This window comes from Schistocerca gregaria, chromosome 3 (genome assembly GCF_023897955.1).
Source record: "Schistocerca gregaria isolate iqSchGreg1 chromosome 3, iqSchGreg1.2, whole genome shotgun sequence".
NCBI lineage: Eukaryota > Metazoa > Arthropoda > Insecta > Orthoptera > Acrididae > Schistocerca > Schistocerca gregaria.
Genome location: NC_064922.1, coordinates 249,790,039 through 249,814,942, shown reverse-complemented (window position 1 = coordinate 249,814,942; position 24,904 = coordinate 249,790,039). Strand labels below are relative to the sequence as shown.

The 24,904-nt window shown below is 39.6% G+C and overlaps 1 protein-coding gene across 2 annotated transcripts in view; it reads left to right on the top strand.

Annotated features, from left to right (window-relative positions):
* LOC126353808 (uncharacterized) overlaps positions 1 to 24,904 on the top strand; it is a 341,733-nt gene that overhangs the window by 265,952 nt on the left and 50,877 nt on the right. For both annotated transcript variants that reach the window (XM_050002905.1, XM_050002906.1), the window contains 2 exons: positions 4,920 to 5,243; positions 20,235 to 20,495. In XM_050002905.1, coding sequence (XP_049858862.1) covers positions 4,920 to 5,243; positions 20,235 to 20,495 — 585 coding nt within the window. The remainder of the gene's footprint in view (positions 1 to 4,919; positions 5,244 to 20,234; positions 20,496 to 24,904) is intronic.

The following is a 24,904-nucleotide window of genomic DNA, read 5'->3' as shown; positions in this document are numbered from 1 at the left end:
TCAATGATGGTTGGTTCTCATAACAATCGTAATAATTCTGAAGAACTACTATTTACTCCAGGTGCCTTGTTTCAACAGCTCTCTGTGAAAATTCTTCTTACACCCCTCATCTTATCTTCATCTACTTCTTCTTTCCTTTCCTTAATGTTGTCTTCAAGCTTATTTTCTTCTATATATTCTTTCTGTCCTTCAGTAGCCTTCTCTTCTTTGCATAGTATTGACTTTCCATCTGAGCTCTTAATGTTTATCCAGCTTCTTCTCTTTCTCCAAAATGTTTCTTTAATTTTCTTATGGGCTACATTTGTATGTATCTACAACTTTGCATTTGCCCTCTCACCATTCTTTTATTCCCATTTTCACATTTTTTAATATCAGTTTCCTTTTGCCTGTTTTATTTCTTTCATTTTTATGTTTCTCCATTCCCCAGTTAACTTTGACATCTCATGTGTTATCCAATAATTCTCACTAATATTTGTCCACCGGATCCTCTTCTACCTTCATTTTTTCACCTCTCAAAGCTACCCATTCATCCACTATTGTATTTATTTCATCTGTTTTGGTCAGTTGCTGCCTAATGCTACCCTGAAAACTTTCAGCAGGATCTACCAATATCAACTTACCCAAGCCAAGTCTGCTTAATTTCCTACCTTTCTGCAGTTTCCTTCATTGTAATCTGCTTTTCATAAGAAATTTTGTTCAGAGAAAACACCTGCTCTTATAAAGGTGTGGAATAAATTCTGGTTTCTAAATCTCTTCTGATTTTATTTATAACCCTGTTCTCAACTGACCACCAATTCTCACTATATGTAACTTCAGCCTATCCATTTCAAGTTCTCTAACCTACCTATACAATTAAAGGATCTAACATTCCAACAAGTATAACAACAGACTTTCTTTCCCTTGTTCACAGCATCCTTCTGAGTTTTTCCTGACCAGATTCTTGAGTAATGGACCATTTTACGTCCAGAAAAGTTCATCCAGGAGGATGCCACTTTCGTTTCACCATACAGCACAGCTTTATGTACTTGAGAAATAAAATAGCTGTGTTTCTCCTTGCTTTCAGCTCTCCCACACTACCAACACAGGACAGCCATTGTGGCTAATGTTACAAGAGCAGATCATTCAATCATCCAAGTTCTTTCTCCTGTGAATATGAAAACAGTTGCTGTTCTTCATCATGAATCATATATTAGCCTGGCCTCTCCACAAATACCCCTCTGATGTAGTGGCAAATGTGTTACAGCTATCTGTATTATTAAGGCACAGAAGCCTGAAATTGAACAGTTCAAATTTCTCAGTGTTCAGATTGCTAGTAAACTGCCATGGAAAGCCCATGTTCAGGATGTTATTCAGTCTTAATGCTGCCATTTTTATTATTCAAACAGTGTCTGAAGTAAGTGAAAATTTGTCTACTTTGCTTATTTTCATTCACTTATGTCATATGGTATAATATTTTGGGGTAACTCTTCCCATTCTAAAAGGACATTTGTTTCTCAGAAACGAGTGGTTTGGGCAATAAGTGGTGTAAGTTCATGAACCTCTTATTGACCCCTGTTCACTAGTCTTGGCATTTTGACATTGGCCTCTCAATATATATATTCTTACTTTCATTCCTTGTTGACAATATCAGCTTATTCCGAAGAATATGCAGCTTTCACTCACATAATACTTGGCAGAAATCCAACCTGCAACTCTTGAGGAGGAAGGTATGCAGTATACTGCTGCAGCCATTTTTAAGAAGTTATAACAAGGATTCAAAAATCTTAATAGTAATCCATGTGCTTTCAAATTAAAACTAAAGTGTTTCCTCATTGGTCACACCTTCTTATTCTGCTGAGGAGTTCCTTGAAAACTTGAGCTGACTCTGTTATATTGTTGGTTGTGTTTACTTAAACTTATGGCTTGACTACTTCTGGGTTCATAAACATTTTATTTTTATCTGTTATTACTTTTGTGTTGTAATTTCATGTACTGACACGTTCCATGATCTTGGAGATTGGCTCCTCAATCGGGTCCTAACTTGACATGTAAATAAGTAAATAAGTAAGTAAGTAAATAAATAAATAAATAAATAAATAAAGCCACCCCACTGTAACTATGTCCATAGGTAGGGGGGTGGGGACAGGGGGAAGATGGGGGGTGGGGGGTGGAGGAGATGGGGAGGAGGAGGCAGAAGTCGTATTGAGGTGTAAAAGCCCCTAATGAGAAAAACGTATCTGTTCTTGCAAAACAAAATAAAAAGAAAATTGACTTTGCATGGACCAAATGTAACTAAAACTGAACTGAATATTGTGTGTCAAATAATAAGAAATTGCACAATCTGTGATGATCTTAAACTAAATCAGATTTCAGCTGTCCATAGAATCATGAGAGATGGAGTAAAAACATCTACAAAGCTAAGCAGAAACAAACTGATCAGAAAAGAAATCATAAATGAGGTATGGGGGAATTTATTTAAGAATGACAAGCTATAAAATATTAAGCACTAAGTTCTGCATCTGAAAGATGGAAGTGGAATTTTCTTGACAAAGTTTCTTGTGCAAAAACCAAAAGATGTTATGGGTATAAAGTAAGAAAAAGTTGAAAGAAAAGATGATTTCCAAACAAGTAATAATAGGAGAATGTCAGGATGTGCTGAATTAAACAAATCTGTTTGAAAATGTTTTCGGAACCTTTTGAGACTACAATAAGAAAATTTGGTAAGAAGAAGATTTATTTGGTCTGTGGAAAAGATACTGGAGATTTACTTCATCTACTGCATTGGAATGGCTTATCAGCAATAAATTTGTCACTGAAAGAAGGTTACAGATGCTTACTAAATGTCATTCTTGATGATACTGAAATACTGGTCAATTACAGCCAAAGAAAATTCCCAAAAGTATATTCAAAGTATCTACACATCAGCAATGCATGTAATAATTGTGCAAATAGTGTTGTCCATAACATACCACACCATCAATATTATACAAACAAAATTGTGGTAAATTCGTTGTCTTCAAATCTTAAGCTTCACCACAGTTAAATGATGCTACAGATGTGATAAAGCAAACTGTATTTCATGCTGTAAATGTTCCTCAGCAATATTATGAACACTGCATTGAATATTCTTTACTGACTGAAACTTGACTTGAACTAACTTCTTTACCTAAGGGATGAAAATCAAAGCTGTGTTCTGACCTTTATTCACGGCATAGTTTTGGTGTCAATAAGATGCAATTTACATAATAGTAAGTTACATATGTACAGTTGTATTACATGGCAACTAACTACACTGCTGGAAATTGAAATAAGAACACCGTGAATTCATTGTCCCAGGAAGGGGAAACTTTATTGACACATTCCTGGGGTCAGATACATCACATGATCACACTGACAGAACCACAGGCACATAAACACAGGCAACAGAGCATGCACAATGTCGGCACTAGTACAGTGTATATCCCCCTTTCGCAGCAATGCAGGCTGCTATTCTCCCATGGAGACGATCGTAGAGATGCTGGATGTAGTCCTGTGGAACGGCTTGCCATGCCATTTCCACCTGGCGCCTCAGTTGGACCAGCGTTCGTGCTGGACGTGCAGACCACATGAGACGACGCTTCATCCAGTCCCAAACATGCTCAATGGGGGACAGATCCGGAGATCTTGCTGGCCAGGGTAGTTGACTTACATCTTCTAGAGGACGTTGGGTGGCACGGGATACATGCGGACGTGCATTGTCCTGTTGGAACAGCAAGTTCCCTTGCCGGTCTAGGAATGGTAGAACGATGGGTTCGATGACGGTTTGGATGTACTGTGCACTATTCAGTGTCCCCTCGACGATCAGCAGAGGTGTGCGGCCAGTGTAGGAGATTGCTCCCCACACCATGATGCCGAGTGTTGGCCCTGTGTGCCTCGGTCGTATGCAGTCCTGATTGTGGCGCTCACCTGCACGGTGCCAAACACGCATACGACCATCATTGGCACCAAGGCAGAAGCGACTCTCATGGCTGAAGACGACACGTCTCCATTCGTCCCTCCATTCACGCCTGTCGCGACACCACTGGAGGCGGGCTGCACGATGTTGGGGCGTGAGCGGAAGATGGCCTAACGGTGTGCGGGACCGTAGCCCAGCTTCATGGAGACGGTTGCGAATGGTCCTCGCCGATACCCCAGGAGCAACAGTGTCCCTAATTTGCTGGGAAGTGGCAGTGCGGTCCCCTACGGCACTGCGTAGGATCCTACGGTCTTGGTGTGCATCCGTGCGTCGCTGCGGTCCAGTCCCAGGTCGACGGGCACGTGCACCTTCCGCTGCCCACTGGCGACAACATTGATGTACTGTGGAGACCTCACGCCCCACGTGTTGAGCATTTCGGCGGTACGTCCACCCGGCCTCCCGCATGCCCACTATACGCCCTTGCTCAAAGTCCGTCAACTGCACATACGGTTCACGTCCACGCTGTCGCGACATGCTACCAGTGTTAAAGACCGCGATGGAGCTCCGTATGCCACGGCAAACTGGCTGACACTGACGGCGGCGGTGCACAAATGCTGTGCAGCTAGCGCCATTCGACGGCCAACACCGCGGTTCCTGGTGTGTCCGCTGTGCCGTGCGTGTGATCATTGCTTGTACAGCCCTCTCGCAGTGTCCGGAGCAAGTATGGTGGGTCTGACACACCGGTGTCAATGTGTTCTTTTTTCCATTTCCAGGAGTGTATATACTCTAGACATAATCACAATATTTAATTATATTTACATAAAAATTCATGATTTTTCAAAAAATTTATATTGGTAATTAATGAATCTTGTAGCAGGACCATGACACATTTGTACAAACCATTCATCACTATAAATCTGACTGTTTTGTTTTTGTTGCTGTTAATCCAGAAAACTTTGTTTCCAAAACATGTCAATAATTTATTGCGGAATATGTGTTATTTCAGATTTCAGTACAGGAATTTTTCCCAGCTACCTAGAAAGTGTAGAGGGGAATGTGGTGGTACTAAAACTATTACACTGTATGGAAAGTGTAAATAAATGTGATCTCATAACACCCAGTGGGAATACTGTGGATCTTCAACCAAATCAGCATTTCCAAGTTGATGCTGATGTACGGGCAGAGTATTGTGGAATAGGACTAGAGTCTGGAGACTGTGGAGTCTGTCTCCATGGCCTTTCACCAACAGGCACTTTTGAGATGTGGCATCTGTCTGCAAATAGCTCAGATGGTAATAGTGCTGAGGGACTTGCTTTTGTTTCTGTGTCAGGTAAGCTAACTGTATAACAAATTAATTTCGTTATACAATGTAAATGAATAGAAAAAAATCTACTCACCAAGTGGTGGCAGGGGAAAACACACACACACACACACACACACACACACACACAATGGTTTAATTTCTACAAACTTTTGGAGCCAGTGGCTCCTTCTTCTGGCAGAAGAGTTGAAAGGTAGGGAAGAAGGGTGAAAGAAAATGACTGGAGAGGTTTAGGGAAAGGGGCACAGTTCAGAAAAGTCACCCAGAACTCTGGGTCAGGGAAGACTTATTGGATGGTATGAGAAGGAAAGAAGTCTTTCCTTTGCATCCCATCCAGTGAGTAAGGGAAGGAGCACAGTGTGGGACAAGTGTTATGAAGATATTTGTTCAAGTATTTGCAATTGTCACACACATGATAATAAGTTCCAGAGGTGTAATGATGGTAGGAGCAAAATGATGAGCAGGACCGGATAAATTTGGACAAAAAATGCAGTAACTTGCTATTTAAATAATGTTGATCTGTAATCCAATGGTTGGGTGTGTAGGTGGATAACAGCCACTTTAGCTGAAGAAGCTCCTGCTGGTGCTACTGTGTGGCAGAAAAGTCGTACATGACCACACTGTTAGGGCTGGTAAATCGTGTGCATAAGAAATGTGAGATTGAAGACACAGGGGATTATGCAGCTGGACAATAAGACAGAGGTAAAATGGATGTAAGACTTGAACCAATAACACAATATGAATGGTGTGATATATAGGATGGAAAGGACCCATTTGGCAATATAACTAATTTAAAGTAATATACATTGAGGTGACAAAAGCCATGGGATTGTGACATGCACATAAACAAATGTTGATAGTAACGTGTACACAAGGTATAAAAGGGCAGTGCAGTGATGGAGCTGTCATTTTTACTCATTTTATTCATGTGAAAAGGTATCCAAATGATTGACTGCATAACTGGAATTAACAAGTTTTAAATGTGGCATGGTAGTTGGAGATAGATGCATGGGACATTCCGTTTCAGAAATCATTAGGGAATTCAATATTCCAAGATCCTCAGTGTCAAAATGTGCTGAGAATACCATATTTCAGGCATTACCCCTCACCATGGGCAACACAATAGCCAGAGCCCTTCACTTAATGACCAAGAGCAGTGGCATTTGAGTAGAGTTGTTAGTGCTAACAGATAAGTAACACTGCACGAAGTAACCACAGAAATCAGTGTTGGACATTCAGTTAATGTATGCATTAGGACAGTGTGGTGAATCTGGTGTTAATGGACTATGGCAGCAGACAACTAGAGTGAGTGCCTTTCCTATTTGCACAACATTGTCTCCAGTGCCTCTTCTGGACTCGTTACCATATCGGTTGGACCCTAGGTGACAAGAATACCATAGCCCAGTCAGATGAATCCCTATTTCAGTTGGTAAGGGCTGATGATAGGATTCAAGTGTGGTGGTGGCTTCATAGTGGTGTGAGCTGTGTTTACATGGAATGGACTGGTAGGTCTGGTCCAACTGAACTGATCATTGATTGGAAATTGTTATGTTCAGCTACTTTGAGACCATTTGCAGCCATTCATGGATTTCATTTTCCCAAACAATGGAATTTCTATGGATGACAAAGTGCCATGACACTAGGCCACAATTGTCCATGATTGATCTGAAGAGCATTCTGGACAATTCAAGCAAGCAATTTGTCCACCCAGATCACCAAACGTGACAGAATTGAGAGGCCAGTTCGTGCACAAAATGCTGCACTGCCAACACTTTCGCAGTTACAGATAGCTAGACACAGCATGGATCAATATTTCTGCAGAGAACTTTCAACAAATTGTGGACTTGATATCATATTTAGTTTCTGCACTACGCCAAGTGAAAAGAGATCTGACACGGTATTAGGAGGTATCCCACGACTTTTGTCACGTCAGTGTAAAGACTAAGAAGTAGCCATTCGAGTGGAGCATTCTGTGCTGAACAGCGTGTTCCATCATTGGGTGGTTAATACTGCTCTTGGCCACCATTTGGTGGTGACTATGCAATCAGATGCACATCCACATCTTAAGTGTTCAGCATGCATGTCTGAGTGCATTGCGGAGGACCCGTGTTCAGTTCCTGTTACTGCCAAGGATTTTTCTTTGGCAGAGTATTGCAGTGAGCTAGTCTCAGTTTTGTGATGCCAGTTGAGGAGATAATTGGGTGAGAGGTAGGTGCTCAAAGAGTGAGTGTTGTGCTGACCCCTGTCTCTCCATACAGCATCCAAATGACATCAAGAGCAGAGGAAGACACGATGGCCAGCTGAAACAGAGTGGCCTGTCAGAATGAGTCCCTTGAACTGGTTAAAATTTCATTTGGATAGACAGCTTATTGGTAGTTCAGTCAATATAAAATTCTGCTCAGAAACTGCAGCAGAGATGATATATGACATGAGTGGTTTGACAGGCTTCCCTGCCTTGATGGATAGAACAAGGCTATGATGGGATTGGAGTGGAATGTACTGGATGACTGTATCTGCCAGGTTTTTCACCTTTATAATGTTATAACTATATATTCAATTGATGTGACTGTGTCATGCAGCACACTACTAATGCTGTATTTGAACATTACAAAATTGTTTCTCCAACATTAATGTATATTACTCTACATTTGGAGCAAACTGCCATCCATCATACCAAACAGAAATTCTAAGTCATCTTGTGTCCTCCTGCAGTCATTCAACAATAACTCCTTCCCATAAACCTCAGCATCATCAGCAAAAACCATGGATTGCTGGTCACACTCTCCATCAGATCAGTCCGCAGCTCATGGTCTAGTGGCTAGTGTTGCTATCTTTAGATCATAGGTCCTGGGTTCAGTTCCTGACCAGGTTGGGGATTTTCTCTGCCTGGGGACTGGGTGTTTGTGTTGTTCTCATCATTACATCATCATTCATGAAAGTGGCTAGATTAGACTGTGTACAGACTGGGAATGTGTACGGGAGAGGATGACCATGCAGTTGAGCATCCCGAAAACCCGTCGTCGTCGTCACCACCACCACCACCACCACCACCACCACCACCACCACCACCACCACCACCACCCATTGGATCATTTATAGAGAAAAAGATTGATTCTATCCCACACTCCCTGGGCCACTCCTGATGGTACCCTCGTCTCTTGCTGTTGAGGACACCATATTGGGTTCTGTTAGTTAAGAAGTCTTTGAGTCACTTATATGGGCACAGGTACCACCTCCCTGGTGCCTGAGGGGACATGAGCCCCCTCAAAAATTCGTTTGTGGGGGTGAAGCCCCCCAATAATTTAAGAAAATCATTGTGAGACCTTAACTTTTCCTGGCGAATTGAATGTTCAAATAACTTACGGGTTGGCTGCCGGGTGATGTCGTTGACTACTGCTGACATTTCGACAGAAGCACACCCAACCATTCTCAAGGCACAACTGCGAGGAGGAAGCAGTGTGCAAAGGAATTTAATACCTCCGTTCACAGAGGTAAAAAAAAGGCAGATACTACACGCCAAACAAGTAACCGCAGAGTCAACACACAACCAAAGATAACCAACATCAGAAATATCAATAGTGACTATTAATCAACAGGTGAGGTAGGACTAATTGTGTACCTCTGTTTTTTGATGAGAGACAGAACTTGATTCCAAGCAGCATTTAAACAAAATCTACCATCTCTGTTTATAAGGTTACTTGATAGTTTCATTTCAACAGCTTCCTTAATAACACTATCCCAAAGCTGGATGTGCAAGCCAGAATCTCCATGTTGTATTCCATAGGATGACAGGTGTCAAGGCAATGTTCTGCAATAGTGGATTTGCTCAGCTGTTGTAAGCGTGTGTGACGCATCCGTAAAAGATGATCTTGGTTTGCGTAATGCTGGTGTATATCGTATTCCTTGCAGTTGTGGCATGTCATATAGTGGTCAGACAATCAGAACTGTGGATGACAGGTGTATTGAACATAAGCAGGACGTTGCCTTGACACTGGTCATCCTATGGAATACAATAACAAAGAGATTCTGGATTGCACAATCATCTATTGGGATAGTGTTATTAAGGAAGCTGTTGAAATCAAACTATCAAGCAACCTTATAAACAGAGATGGTGGATTTTGTTTAAATGCTGCTTGGAATCTGGATCTGAAAAACAGAGGTACAGAATTAGTGCCTAGTGCTACCTCACCTGTTGATTAATAGTCACTATTGATATTTCTGATGTTGCTTATCTTTGGTTGTGTGTTGACCCTATGGTTACTTGTTCCATGTGTGGTATCTTCCTTATTTTTCCTCTGTGAACCGAGGTATTAAATTCCCTTGCACTTTCCTTCCTCATTGCAGTTGTGCCTTGAGAATGGCAGGGTGTGCTCCTGTCAAAATATCAGTGGTGATCAGCAATGTCACCTGGTAGCAAACCTCTAAGTTATTTGAACAAGAAAATTATTGGTTATATTATGCTATGTAAAATCATAAAATTATGTTGGAAGTTTTTATTTTCCTTGTTCGATGATAGTTACTTTTTAAAATATATTCAGTAATATATTAAAACAAATAATTATTATGTTAGTAAGCAGGTTAACTGAAAATGATTGGCGTGAATCATGATAGTGTTACAGTGCTGCGGGCACACTTACAATTTGTCTCAGTATGTGAACCTTTGGGTAAAGTCTGGTGCTGAGGGCCAGCACTACTGCCACGGTGACATCAAAAGGACTGGAGCAGAAGCACCTGGAACCCTCCACCTCACGTTGCCTTGACACTTTGAGACATTATGATGCCACTGCTATATAATTAGCCACCCTGTTGTCACAGTCATTCAGTGTGGATAGTTTCGTTCAGTGCATGCTGCAGATGTGTTTAGTGTTCTAAGTTTAGTGTCTAGTGGACTATTTTATATAACTACATTTTAATCATTTACTTTAGTCTCTTAGTGCATTATGAATTAAGTTTGCAATGGATAAATTTGTTACCAAAGAGGTGTGCTTGGAAGTTGATGAGACTGCAAGTCAACACCCAGCAGTTGTTGTCATCAATTGCTTCATCACCTTGAGGTGAGATCCATTCACAGCTGAAACCTGGACAATCCAGTAAGGGAAAATCATTTCAGAAGTCTTGGTTGATAAAGTATACATGGCTAGAATATGAATCATCTACTGAAAAAGTTTTTTTGCAAAATCTGCAAACAGGCAGATGCTAAAAATCTATTACAGTTTTCTTAAGAAAAAGAAGATGCATTTACTTCTGTAGGGTTTTCTAACTGGAAAAAGGCTCTGAAAAAAATCCATCTTCATGAAAATATGTTTACACATAAAGAAGGTGTTCTGAAACTAAATTCTATCACTAACTAAAGTGTGGTGTCCCAATTGAGTGAACAGTTAGATAGTGATATGAAGAAAGGTTGTTTAGCTCTTGAGACAATTTTAAGTATTGTGCAATTTCTATGCCAACAAGGACTATCAATTAGACGGCATGAAGATGTAAACTCAATTTTTTTTCAATTGTCGGAACTCCAAAAGAATGACGTACCTGAGTTTAAAGATTAGTTAGGGCATTCAGGGTATAAGTGGATGTCCCACAATATTCAAAACAAGATCTTTGATCTACTAGGAAACTCTGTGTCGAGAAAGGTATTGGCTTCAACCAAGAAGACTGAACATTTTTCTATTATGTTGACAAAACAAGTGATTCTTTGATTCACAAACACGTGTTACTTTGTATTCATGCTGTCAATGATTTCTTAATCATAATGGAGACTTCATTGGTTTATACAAGACCCCCAGTACTGAACCACAAACTCTGCTTAGTATTTTAAAAGACATATTTGCTCATCCTGATTTGTCAATGGATAACTTAAGAGGACAGTCTATGATGGTGCCTTGAATATGAGAGGTAAGTTCAAACGACTAAAAAAAGTTAATTTTGGATGTACAACCAAAAGCACATTATGTGCACTGCACTGCTCTGCTCACAGTTTAGACTTGACAGTTGTAGACTGTCTCCACTATCTTATGTTTATGAGGGATATTATGGCTTTAGCCAAGGACTTAAAAAACACCATAAGGGGAGCCAACAAAAGGATGAAACTTTTCATAAGTATGCACTGTGTGAGCACCAATGACCAAGCTGGTCTACAACCCCTTTGCCTGACTCGATGGACTATGTGAGCTTCTTGAGAATATTGAAAAACTTTAAAGAACTTCTAGAGATTTGTGAAACATTTTCTGCAGAGGACAAAACAGAGGCAGGTTACATATGTGCAGGACACATTGAGTCAATGTTACAATTCAAGACTTATTTCTTCTTATGTCTTTATTGCCATGCAATGAACACAGTAGAGGATGTCAATGAAAACATTCAATGTCCTCATCTAAGTGTTGCTGATTTGGAAAAAATATATGAGGGTTTGATTTATATATTTGTATATTGAATGAAAAGCATGATAGTTTTGGGGATTGTGTTTAAAAGTGAAACCTTCAGAAGTTGATGATCTTTTGCTTCCTCAGAACTGAAGTATACCAAAGAAGTATGAAAACAATGAAGACAGCTCACCATACACTTTCAAAACCCCAAAAGAATACTACAAAGCTATTTACATTGAAGTTTGAATAGGAGAAAGAAAACTGGCATTCTACAGATTGGAACATGGAATGTCATATCCCTTAATCGGGCAGGTAGGTTAGAAAATTTAAAAATACAGGGAGCAAAAGACTATTTAAAATTTGTACAGAAATCAGGTAGCAGTTATAAGAGTTGAGGGGCATGAAAGGGAAGCAGTGATTGGTAAGGGAGTGAGACAGGGTTGTAGCCTATCCCTGATGTTATTCAATCTGTATATTGAGCAAGGAGTAAAGGAAACAAAAGAAAAATTTGGAGTAGGTATTAAAATCCATGGAGAAGAAATAAAAACTTTGAGGCTTGCTTATGACATTTTAATTCTCTCAGAGACAGCAAAGGACATGGAAGAGCAGGTGAATGAATGGAATGGATGGTGTTTTGAAAGGAGGATATAAGATGAACATCAACAAAAGCAAAATGAGGATAATGGAATGTAGTCAAATTAACTCGGGTGATGATGAGGGAATTAGATTAGGAAATGAGACAATTAAAGTAGTAAAGGAGTTTTGCTATTTGGGGAGCAAAATAACTGATGATGGTCGAAGTAGAGAGGATATAAAATGTAGACTGGCAATGGCAAGGAAAGCATTTCTGAAGAAGAGAAATTTGTTAACATCGAGTATAGATTTAAGTGTCAGGAAGCCGTTTCTGAAATTATTTGACTGGAGTGTAGCCATGTATGGAAGTGAAGCATGGATGATAAATAGTTTGGACAAGAAGAAACTAGAAGCTTTTGAAACATGGTGCTACAGAAGAATTCTGAAGATTAGATGGGTAGATCACATAACTAATGAGAAGGTATTGAATAGAATTGGGGAGAAGATAAATTTGTGGCACAACTTGACTACAAGATGGGATCGGTTGGCAGGACATGTCCTGAGGCATCAAGAGATCACCAATTTAGTATTGGAGGGCAGCGTGGAGGGTAAAAATCGTAGAGGGAGACCAAGAGATGAATACACTAAGCAGATTCAGAAGGATATAGGTTGCAGGAGGTACTGGGAGATGAAGCAGCTTGCAGAGGATAGAGTAGCATCTAGAGCTGCATCAAACCAGTCTCTGTACTGAAGACAACAAGAACAACAACAACAACAACAACAACAACAAGAACAACAACAACAACGGAAGGAATACATCATTCACATTCAATTGATTCAATGCTACTAGTCTTACCATTTATTAGTGTTGTATTGTGAAACTGTTAAGTGGTGTATACATGTCAATGGCACATTAGATGGATACACCGTATTTGGCAAATAGTTACTATTTGCACAATATACGGGAGAGGACTGTCAGAGCATGTGCTTCAATAAGAGGCGAAGTGATAAGGAATACCACTTAATCCATGATAAGAGGCGGCAGTACTGCATTGATACCAATGGTAATCACTTCAAACACCTTCTGTAAATCGAGGTTCATGCCACCTCTGTGACCTTCGTTGACCTACAAAGATCTTACTGTTACACATCATTGAATTCATCTCAATAGCTGCTATCGGAAAATAAGTACCTAACTATAGCATCCCATTTAAAAAAAAAACAAAGTTTACCTTCATTTTCTGAAGAGATCCCACCTAGCAACAGAAAACTAATGTCATATTATGGCCTCTGTTGTCCTATGAAAATTTTGTCCCACAAACTTTTCAGCTCCTATCATGCTTTCGGAGTTATTCTAGGTAGCAATAGTTAGTGTTTCACCCTGTATGCATGAATCACCTGCTCTTCTTTCTAGTCACTTGAGACTTTGTGCTTGGAGAGAGATTTGCAATAAATGCAAGCAAGAGATACTTACCATAAGGTGTTCTCTGCAAAACTGAGTTGGGATACTACCAAGATTTTGTGACTGACTTGTTTTCAATTCTTCATGGGTGCTTCTGTATGCCAGTGATGCCTATTACTATGTCTTCCATACAAGAGTCTATGTGAGAGAGAATTGGATGTTTGTATGATCTTCCTGTGTGAATGATATCTTAAACACAACATTTAAAATTTCAGCTTTCCTTTTGTTGTCTTCTATTGCCACACTGTATTGGTCACCAAGTGAAGGAGTCTTTAACACAATTGTCAATTTTATGTAGGATTAGAATTTTCTCAGGTTCTCAGCAAGATTTTTTTACTAAGGTATAACAGTGGTAGTTGTACGATTCATACATCGATCTTTTTACAGATACGTGAATTTCCACTAACTTTGGATCATTTGCACATTCTTTTTTGATCCAGGAGTCCAACAGTCTCTGTTTCCTAGCAATTTCCAGTTTTGTTATTAAACCATAGTGGGCCTTTCTCATCCTTAATCCACTTACTCAGCACACTTTTCTCCATAGTGCAGTTTATAATTCATTTAAACTTTGTCCACAATTTCTCTATTTCCATCATAGTGGAACTAACTGATCTCTGTACATTGCCTAAATGGGAAACCAACAGCTGCTTATCTGCATTTTTCAGCAAAAATTCTCTTAGCTTTCTTGATGGATTTATCAACATTAGTAACCTTTACCACTAAGATAATATTCCTGTCTCTATACTGACACCAATGATGTCTGACATGTTTGTGGCTATAAGGTCTATAAATACTTCCATTGCATGTGGACTGTCAAACCATCTGCTCAACACAATTTTCAGAAAACATGTCCAAAAATAGTTCACAAGACTGCCTGTCCACATGATCTGCAGTCAATCCATAGATGTCCTAGTTTATACTTCAAAATAATTTAACTGGATAGAAAAAAATTTATTCAACAAGTGGTAGCAGAACATACATATAACAGATGGTTGTGATTGGCAAGGTTTCAGAGACAGTGGCTGCTTCTTCCAATAGAAGTGTTGAAGGGGAAGGAAGAGGGGTGAAGGAAAACAACAGGAGAGGTCTAGGAAAAGAGGTAGATTTCAAGAAAGTCACCCAGAACTGCAGGTCAGATAACACTTACTGCCCGGGATGAGAAGGAAAGACTGAGTCTTGGGGACTGCATTGGATGAGATTTGAAAACCTGAGAGCTTAGAGGTGGCAGACAGGGTAATATGCAACAGAGATTTCTGCTTAAACATCATGCATCAGTTAATAATAGTGAAAAGTTAAGTGCATTGTACAAAAGAGAGAGGGGGGGGGGGGGGGGAAATAGACAGGTAAGACAATGAAAGATGTAGAAAACTAAAACAGAAAGAAGCAGATAGTAATTACTGTGAAGAAATGCTGAGATGGAAGAAATTAACATAAATTAAGGCCAGGTTGGTGGTAAGAAACAAGGACATGTTGTAGTGCTAGTTCCCACCTGTGGAGTTCTGAGAAACTGGCGTCTGGGGGAAGACTCCAGAGAGTATTTGTGGTGAAGCATGCACTGAGGTCATGATTGTCATGTTGTAGAGCATGCCTTGCAACAGGATATTGCAAGTTGCCAGTATAAACCCTCTGCTTATGCTTGTTTATCCTAATTGATAATTTGGTGGTAGTCATGCCGATGTAGAAGGTCAAACAATGTTTACATAACAGCTGGTATGATGTGTGTTGTTTCACAGGTGGCTCTCCCTTTGATAGTATAAAAGGACTGCTGTAGGTGGTGGTAGGAGGGTGCATAGAACAAGTCTTGCGGCAGAACATCCACAGGGGTGGGATACATAGGGTTGGAAGATGGGTGCAGAAGGAACATAGGGTCTGACAAGAATATTATGGAGATTGGGAGGGCAACAGAAAACTATTTATGGGCAGTGGGCAAAATTTCAGACAGAATGGATCTCATTTCAAGACATGATTTCAGGAAGTCAAGGCCCTGTCATAGTAGCTGATTAACACATTCCATACCAGGATAGTACTGAGTCACCAATGGTGTGTTCTGAAGTTGTTTTTTTTGAAGGATCAGCAGTACCAGGATTGGATGTGAAGGCCTGGGAAATCTGCTTTTTAATTAGGCTGGTGGGGTAATTACATGCAGTGAAGACTGGGGTGTGTTGGTGTGTATTGCTTTGAAGAGTTTTCATCCGAACAAATGCCAGGCTGTATCGGAGGGAGTGTTTGACATGGAAAGGATGGCAGCTGTCAGAATGTAAGTATTGTGTGTGTTGGTAAGTTTCACATGAACAGAAGTGTATAACTGGCCCTTGGTGAGGACGAGATCAACATCAAGGAAAGTGACATGGGATTCAGAATAGGACCATATGAAATCTTTTTTGGTGAAGGTATTTGGAGATTCTATGAATTTTAGCAGGTCAGCCTCACCAGAAGTCCATATGGTAAAGATGTCATCATGTATCTAAACCAAACCAGGGGTTTAAGACTTACTGATCCCAGGAAAGCACCTTCAAAGTGACCATGAAAAGGTTGACATAGGAAGGCACCAACCTGGTTCCCATGGCCGTACCCCTGATCTGTTTGTATGTTTGCCTCTCAAAGGTGAAGTAGTTGTTGGTAAGTATAAAATTGATTAGATGAGTAGGAAGGATGTCATAGGTTTGGAATCAGGCAGGTGCTGACTGGGGGAATGTTCAGCAGCAGACAGACCATGTATGTGGGGGATGTTGGTATAGAGGGAGGTGGCATCAGTGGTGACAAACAAGGTGTGTGGTGGGAGTGGAATGGGCATGGATTTCAGATGATGTAGGAAGTGGTTGGTATCTTTGATGTAGGAGGGCAGTTTTTGTACTATGGGTTGCAGGTTTTGATCAATGAAGGCAGATATATGTTCAGTGGGAGCTTTGAACCCAGCAACTATAGGATGGCCAGGATGATTGTGTCTGTGGATCTTAGGAAGAAGGTAAAAGGTGGGGTACATGATTTGGGTGGGGCGAGAAGTTCTATGGATTGAGGTGTTAGTCCTTGTGAGGTTTTAAGGGGGCACAGCAGGTTAGTTTGAATCAGGGGGATAGGGTCTTGATGGCAGGTGCTAATTATAGAGGTGTCAGAGCTGGTGTAGATTTTAACTAATGTACTCCTTTTGCTCAAGTACTATAGGGGTAGATCCTTTATCTACTGGGAGGATAATGATGGAGTCATTAGCTTTTAGGTAATGTAGAGCCAGGAGTTCTACAGAGGACAGGTTAGGGTCATGTTGTAGGGACCTGAGGAATGGTTGTGAAGCAATGCTGGATGTGAGGAATTCTTGCAAGGGATGATTTAGAATCAGTGGTGGGGAATCAAGTTGGGATTGTGGTCTTCACCATTCAAAGCAGGATTCAGTGTTGGGTTTGCTGTTGAATAGATTTTGGGACTGGGTTGCAAAGTGATATTTCTATTGGATATTATGTGTGAAAAGTAGGTCCTTCACCAATGCAGCATATCAAATGCAGGTTTAAGACTGAAAGTGAGACCCTTAGATAATACAGATAATTCAGGAGGGGAGAGTGATTTAGATGAGAGGTTAAGGACACTGTTGTGACTGGTTCTTGTGTTTATGAGTTATTCTTGGTCTTGGAGGCAATCATGAAGGCTGTGGGATGTTAAGGAGGTTGGCCAAGCTCCATTAGTAGGAGAGGAGTGGCTGTTGATGGTGTGGCTGTTTAGGGAGCTTGCAGAGGGAGTACGACCGGAAGGACAGGAAGGGAAACACCACTGTTGGGGTAGTTTAGCAGAAGGTGGGATAATTTTTGAGGTGAGTCTGGCATGTTGTTTCAGTTTGAAGTTGCCTTGATGGATGATACCATTCAAGGAATGTATGCACTACTGAATGTAGACTTTCTTTGAATGGTCCTAAAACTGTCACAGCAAAATTGGGTAGTTGTTAAAGATATCTGATAATTAATTTCAGTTCACTTAGATCTCTTACATTCATCCAAGTAACTTCTCAGCCAAAATCAATGTTGGCCTTGATAGGCTTTATACTTTCCTTGACTGCAGTGAATACTTTCCCTAGTATGGCATCTAATCTTCCTTTTTGTTTCACATTGCTTGCCTAACTAAATATTTCAGAAAATCGTTATGATTAATTCAACAATTTATTGTTAAAATTTTGACAGCTGAAGTATCTTTACTTTGTACATGGTCTGCCATGTGCACTCCACAAGTACTCTGCCACCCAAGCAGCTTTGTTTGTGTAGTGCAGACAGTCGCACAATTCTCCATCCCATTACATGGGTCCATAAATCTGTGGTGAAGATCACAGAATCAATAGAGCCTTTGGTAGATACCCTCCTCTTGGCTTCAGACCAAAGGACCCCAATCAATTCTGGGAATGATGCTGCAGACTGTGAGCTCTGCATGCACCCTTTGAACAAGACCAGCATTTTTCATCATCTCCACCAGCTGCCATTATGAAATGAGAACAGAACTCAAGAACAGATGTGAACCACAATTTGCACCCTACACACATGATAGCTGCAGGTAGGGCCTTCTCCAGATCTCAGATGAGATCCCTCCAGCAAACATGCCGAGCACATGTTGGATTTCTTCCTCACCCTAGATGGAGTTCCATAATGCACGCATCACTGGAACTCCCAGTAACTAGCTAACCTCTTCTCCTGTGTGTCTGCTGGGATTCTGCTGAAGGAGCAGCCACCTGTACACTCACATGGTGGATAGGTGAGGCCAGCTGGCCAGCATCTGTTTGACTCCCTGTATTCTCAATCTCCATTCACTGTGTGGTGAGGGCAGATTCCCACATCAGGTGCACTGCAAGTTGCCTCAGCAGCAGAGCCTGTGAGAAAAACAAGCAACACCTGAGGTGTCCTGTACAGTGTAGAATATTTTCTGCCACCACTGCACATAAAGGCAACAGCCTAAAGATAGCTAACTGTGGCCAAAAGCTTTTGCAGCTGTTCAAAAACTGTGGCTAGCTCCTCCTGCATCTGCAAACAGCATGAACACGTCCTATCCATCCTAATACTACCAACTTAAGAATGAACTATAAAAGCACATAGAGAAAGCTAAATATGTAACTCACTACCCTCCTGAAGTGTCACCAACAAAGGCTGATACCTATCAGAGCAGTGTAGCTGGCTGTTCAAGAGAGAGATGACAACTGTGCTGAAGACTGCATGAATCTACACTTTACAGTTACTAAAATGCAAGATTACATCTCTTAAATTCAAAAGCACACAAGAAATTTAAGAATTATGCTAAGACAAAGACAGAAAAAGCTAAATAAGTAACTTGCTCCTTGCTCCTATGCTGGAGTGTCACAGGTGACAGCTGAGCCTGATTAGACAGAGACAAATGGTCACTGGGCATTGAGAAAAACACACACTCTCCTCTCTCTCTCTCTCTCTCTCTCTCTCTCTCTCTCTCTCTCTCTCTCTCTCTCTCTCTCTCTCGCGTGCGTGTGTGTGTGTGTGTGTGTGTGTGTGTGTGTGTGTGTGTGTGTGTGTGTGTGTGTGTGTGAGCAAATATTTTTACATGCACAAGGTTCTAGCTAAAATATATGTGAATAAAATGCATACTTTTTAATGTATTATGTTCACCTGCAAAGCAATTAATTGAAGCTAAGCTCTTGTAAAATAGGTGTAAAAGTTTTGTAAAAATGTTTGAAAGTCTTGAAAAAGTTTGAAATCTTGTATTTAAAAATAAATAAATAAATAAATAAAACGCCACCAGTTTCAGTAATCTCTCCTGAAGGCTGGCTTCATGTGGAGGCAACACTAGGGCTCTCACTATATACGTTATTTGATTTTAACTGAGTGTGGATGTTTTGTGCAGTGAAACGATTTGTTTTTTGCATGCAACATTTCCATTGTAAATGTTTGTTGATTTTTTTTTAGGGACACATATTTATGCATTGCTTTTTAAACACTGTGTGTAATTTAACTTCAGTTGAGTTGATTGAAATTTAAACTATACTAGTTCTTTTATAATGTATATATACGCAGGCTGAAGTGATGAATTAACATTTTTACCAAGGCTGGGATTTAAACCTGAGTCTCCTACTCATTAGGCTGATGTGCTACCCACTAAGCCTCCATGCTACAGTGGCTTTCCAACTCCATTGACTATCCTAGGACACCTCACTTCTCAATCCAAATTCCCATTCGTATCTCATTCCACTTGCTATTGCCCCTGAACCCAAACAGCAATGCAGAGGCTCTCTACCTGTATTGGAATATTGGAATAGTACCTCAACAGAATGTTTTGTTTTATGCTGATACGTTATTCCAATACACTTGTAGAACCTCTGCAATGCTGTTCAAAGTTAGGGACCATCAAAGTGGGCTGAGACATGAATGTGAATTTGGATTGAGAAGTGAGGCATGCTAGGGTAGTCCATGCAGTTGTGCAAAGCAACTGAGCCAGTGAGGGGTAGTGGTTAGCACATCTGCCTAGTGAGCAGAAGACCTGCATTTCAATCCTGGCCTGTACTTCAATCCGCATATATACTTCAAAAGTGTTTGAAACTTGAAAAAGTCTCTGGAACCATATAGTTTCATTTGACTTCTTTTTTATGGTTGAATTAATTCTGTTCCTCAGCTTCCACAGAAATGAAAAATGCTTCAAAAGTAGTTGAAGTGCAACTAGGAAGCAACCTAACACTTACCTGTGGAGACAACATTAGCAAAGATTATTGTGTGTTTCAAGGACCAAGGCCAGAAATTGCAACTGGAATATTGACCTCGTGTGAAATTTTACTGTCTCCAGTAGCAAAACTACATTTAGGGATCTGGACTTGTACAATTGGCCTACCACACACAACAAAAGAAATACAAGAAGTTATTACTGTAACCAACTTAGGTAAGTGAATATTTCTTCTCTTATGATTTCCATTAAATGGTGAATGAAGGATAAACTTATTTATACAATGATGAAGATAAAATGGAAAAAGTGTCCATAAATTAAGTTAGTGGTCAATAAAAGGGCCGCAAAATGTGTAGTTCCACACAGGAAAATGAAAGAGCTGAGGGAATGTCAGAAGATGTGTTGTACAAATCACTACATTACATGGAAATCATTGAAATTGAACTGGTACATTCAAATGGATATGAACTTAAATTATACTACTATGTAACCTGTAAGAAGAAAGGTAGAGTTTTTACAAGTACAAAAAAATGGGCTTTAATCCCATGCTCTTCTGTGCAATAAGATTGTGTTAAACACATTTTTGGATAGTATTCCACAGTATTGTATCAGGAAAACCAAAGCCTGTTGCATTCACATCTCTCACATCACCAGTGGAATAGCTGTGGACATTGTAAAGACATTTGTTGGAAACAGGTAGCAGTGCATGCAAGTAAAAGATAAATATGGAAATACTTAAAAAATGTCTACTTTCATACTACATAGACAAACCATGAAGTATTTCAGAGTTCAGTACTAACATCTCTGTGCTTTATTTCGTATATAAATATCATACCCATTGCAATAATTGGAAAGCTGGTTATTTATGCTGACAACACAACTTTACTAGTATATAGCTACTCAGTAAAGGATCTGGAGAAGAGAGCCACTGAGAACATGCACATGTCAGAAAGATATCATACTGAAAATAATACATTAATGAACAGGAGGAAAATACCAAGTCCAAAATTTTAAACAAACAGAATGGACAACTCAGAGGATTGTATTCTAAGCATTGGGGATGCAGTTCTAGAGAGAGTGGACTATAATAGATTTCTGAGGACAGATGTGAACAAACATGTGATGTGAGAAAACCACATTGGTAAGATTTGCTCAAAAATAAATATCAATATATTCTTAGTAAAGGAGATGCCTATATGGTGGATACAGAAGCATTCCTGAAATGTACTATAGGCTTATTTTCTAACTGATATTATATTGAAACAAAACTGCTGATGTGCTTAGGAGAGCCAGCTATGACAGAACTATTCCTCATGGTGTGCGAAATAAATGAAACAGGTGAGATACCCTGAGATTTCAGGAAGAATGAGATTATTCCAATCCCAAAGAAAGCAGGTGCTGGTAGGCATGAATAATACCAAACTATCAGTTTAATAACTCATGGCTACAAAATACTGTTGCAATTTATTTACAGAAGAATGGAAAAAACTAGCAGAAGCCAATCTTGGGTAGATCAGTTTTGATTCTAAAGAAATGTAGGAATGTTTGGGGCAATACAGACACTTGACTTTTCTTGGAAGATAGATTAAGGAAAGGCAAACCTGTGCTTATATTATTTGTAATCTTGGAGAAAGCTTTTGACAGTGTGGACTGAAATACAGTGTTCAAAATTTTGAAGATAGCATGGAAAAATTTGCAACTTGTATAGAAATCAGAGGACAAGTATAAAAGTTGAAGTACATGAAAGGGGAGCAGTGGTTGACTAGGCACTGGACAGGTTTTGTAGCCTATCCCTGATATTCACTCTGTCATAGAGCAATCAATAAAGAAAATAAAAATAAAAAATTTGGAGACAAAATTAAATTTCAGGGAGAAGAAATAAAAACTGTGGCATTTTCTGATGACATTGTTATTTTGTCAGAAACAGTAAAGGACTTGGAAGAGCAGCTGAATGGAAGAGATTGTGTCTTGAAAGGAGGTTACACGGTGAAAATCCACAAAAGTAAAACAAGGGTAATTCAATGTCACCAAATTAAATCAGCTGATGCTGAGAGGACTAGATCAGAAAATGAGACATTAAAGCCAGTAGACGAGTTTTTCTATTTGGGTAGTAAAATAATAAATGATGACCAAAGCAAGAGTATATAAAATACAGACTGGCAATGGCAAGAAAAGCATTTTTGAAGAAGAAAAATTTGTTTACGTTGAATATCAATTTAAGTGTTATGGATTCTTTTCTGAAGATATTTGCCCAGAATGTAGTCTTGTATGGACAGAACCCTGGACAACAAGCAGTTCAGAGAAGAAGAAAATAAAGGCTTTTGAGATGTGTTGCTACAGAAGAATTCTGAAGGTTAGATGGGTAAATCAGGAGGTATTGAATAAAACTGAGGGGGGAAAAGAAATTTGTGGTACAACTTGATTACAAGAAAGGATTGGTTGATAAGAAAGAATAAACCATTCATCTTTCACTTTTTTGTCATAATAAAGCAAAACAGATAGAACTAAATCACGTGTGTCTCTTAAGATTTTATGTAAGTTTTCAGTTTGCAAATTTAAAAGAAGGTATATTACAGTTCTCAGAAAAAAAAAATCTTCTTCATGAAATCAAAGTCTATTTTCTTTGATCCTCACTTGGAGAATGGGCAGCAAAGTAGTTCATAAAGGTAGGATAAAGAGTTTGTCATCACCATATTTTGGAAAGGAGAAAATATGATGGTGCAAGTAGTCTCATCTGAAGTGGCATAATGTTAGGATTAGAATCAATGGAAAGAGAGTTAATAACATGAGATTTAGAGATGACATTGTATCATTGACAAATGATTTTGATGAGCTATAGACATTGATGTCAGATCTTGTCTGAGACTGCCAAGCAGTGGAATCAAACACAAACTTTACCAAGACAAAAGTCATACCCAATAAATGAAGCATGATAGGAAAAAACAACTCAAAAACACTTAGTGGCCACTCTCAGGAAATACATTTATTTTGGACAGCTTGTAAATATGATAGGCATAAGACTAGAAATCTTTCAGTGCACTGAACTCACCTGGCAAGCATTTGGAAGACATTCAGTTGTCTTAAGGTCAAATATGTTAATAAAACTGAATAAAATAGTATTTGATAAATGTGTCATCCCCATTTTGAGTTACTGATGTGAGGTGCCTAGACACTTTATGAATATACAAGCTGGAAACTTGGAACTGCACACCTAAGCATGGAACCTCTATCTTGGAATTAACAAGGAAAGATCAAGAAAGGCCAGTGGACATCATATCAGGATCATCCTGCAGAGAACAGCCACTACAAATTGGCTATGGGCGGCATTGTTCATAGAAGGAATGATGACTGGACAAAGGTGATGCTGGAATGGAGTACCAGTATCGGAGGCATACCTCGAGGACGACCACAAGACTGACTGGACAACTATCTGTGAAAGATCACTGGAGTCACTGACTGAAAGGACCATTCCTAATAGGAGAACAATTTTCAGACATAACTGAGCTCAGTACCTGTAGAGAACACATCATTCTTTGATAGAGACAGCTACTGCTGTTGATGATGACAATGTTGAGTAGTAACTGTGTACCAAATGTTGGTGTGGGAGATACTATTGATCATCATTATCTGAAATGGGATGTGAAAAGCCTGATCACATGATGTATAAGTGTGTAGTTACTACTCAGTGTCAAAAAGGAGCTCAGAATACTGCAGGAGTAGCCCATAGCTAATGGGGATATTTTTATCCAACTCTCACCTTTTTACAGTAGTAAGTGTAAGCTCAGTATTTCTGCCCATATGTATCATCTTTGTATGTATGGAGAATGGAAATATTGCATCTTGCTCAGATTCAAGATATAATACATAAACCAAACCTCCTGAGATCTTGCTTGTTTGTTAGTTAAAACCTAAGTCTCAACAATAATGTATTACAACAGTGACCCACCAACATTGGGATTGGGTCTTATGATGCAACTCTATGTCCAAGCACACTGTATAGAGGCACAGTAAAGCAAAGAACCATCTAACTTGTTACATGCCATATTTGAGAACCTACCTTTAGATTGTATCCCTTATACATGTATTGACTTGTGGTTTCCTTGAGCTTATGATTATTGAATGGAATTGATTACTTCATCATTTTTTTTTTAACTGAAGTGTAGCATATGTTTCTATATGTATGTGATGACTCAGCAATTTTTGCAGTACCAGGTTTGCTGTACTGGTGACTGATCTGCTTTTAGCTCAATAATTTCATACAAGGAAGTACTTAAAGATTATTGCAGTTCCTCATGCTTCATGGATCTTGAAGATCTTTTATTATAAGAACATGAATGTATATACATTTTCAGTTACAACATGTATTTATTACACACACACACACACACACACACACACACACACACACACACACACACACACACACACACACACACACTACAGTGCATAGATGGATTGCATATTGTTACTGGTGATGATCTGGAGCAGAGTTCAGAGGCAGCATTCACTCAGTAAGATAGATAGTTTGCCCATAAAAAGAATCTGTAGAGCTATCTGGGGCAGCAATCACTTGTAAGTCTGAAAGTTAATCTGTAAGCAGAGTCCAAGTCAAAATGCTGCCACCA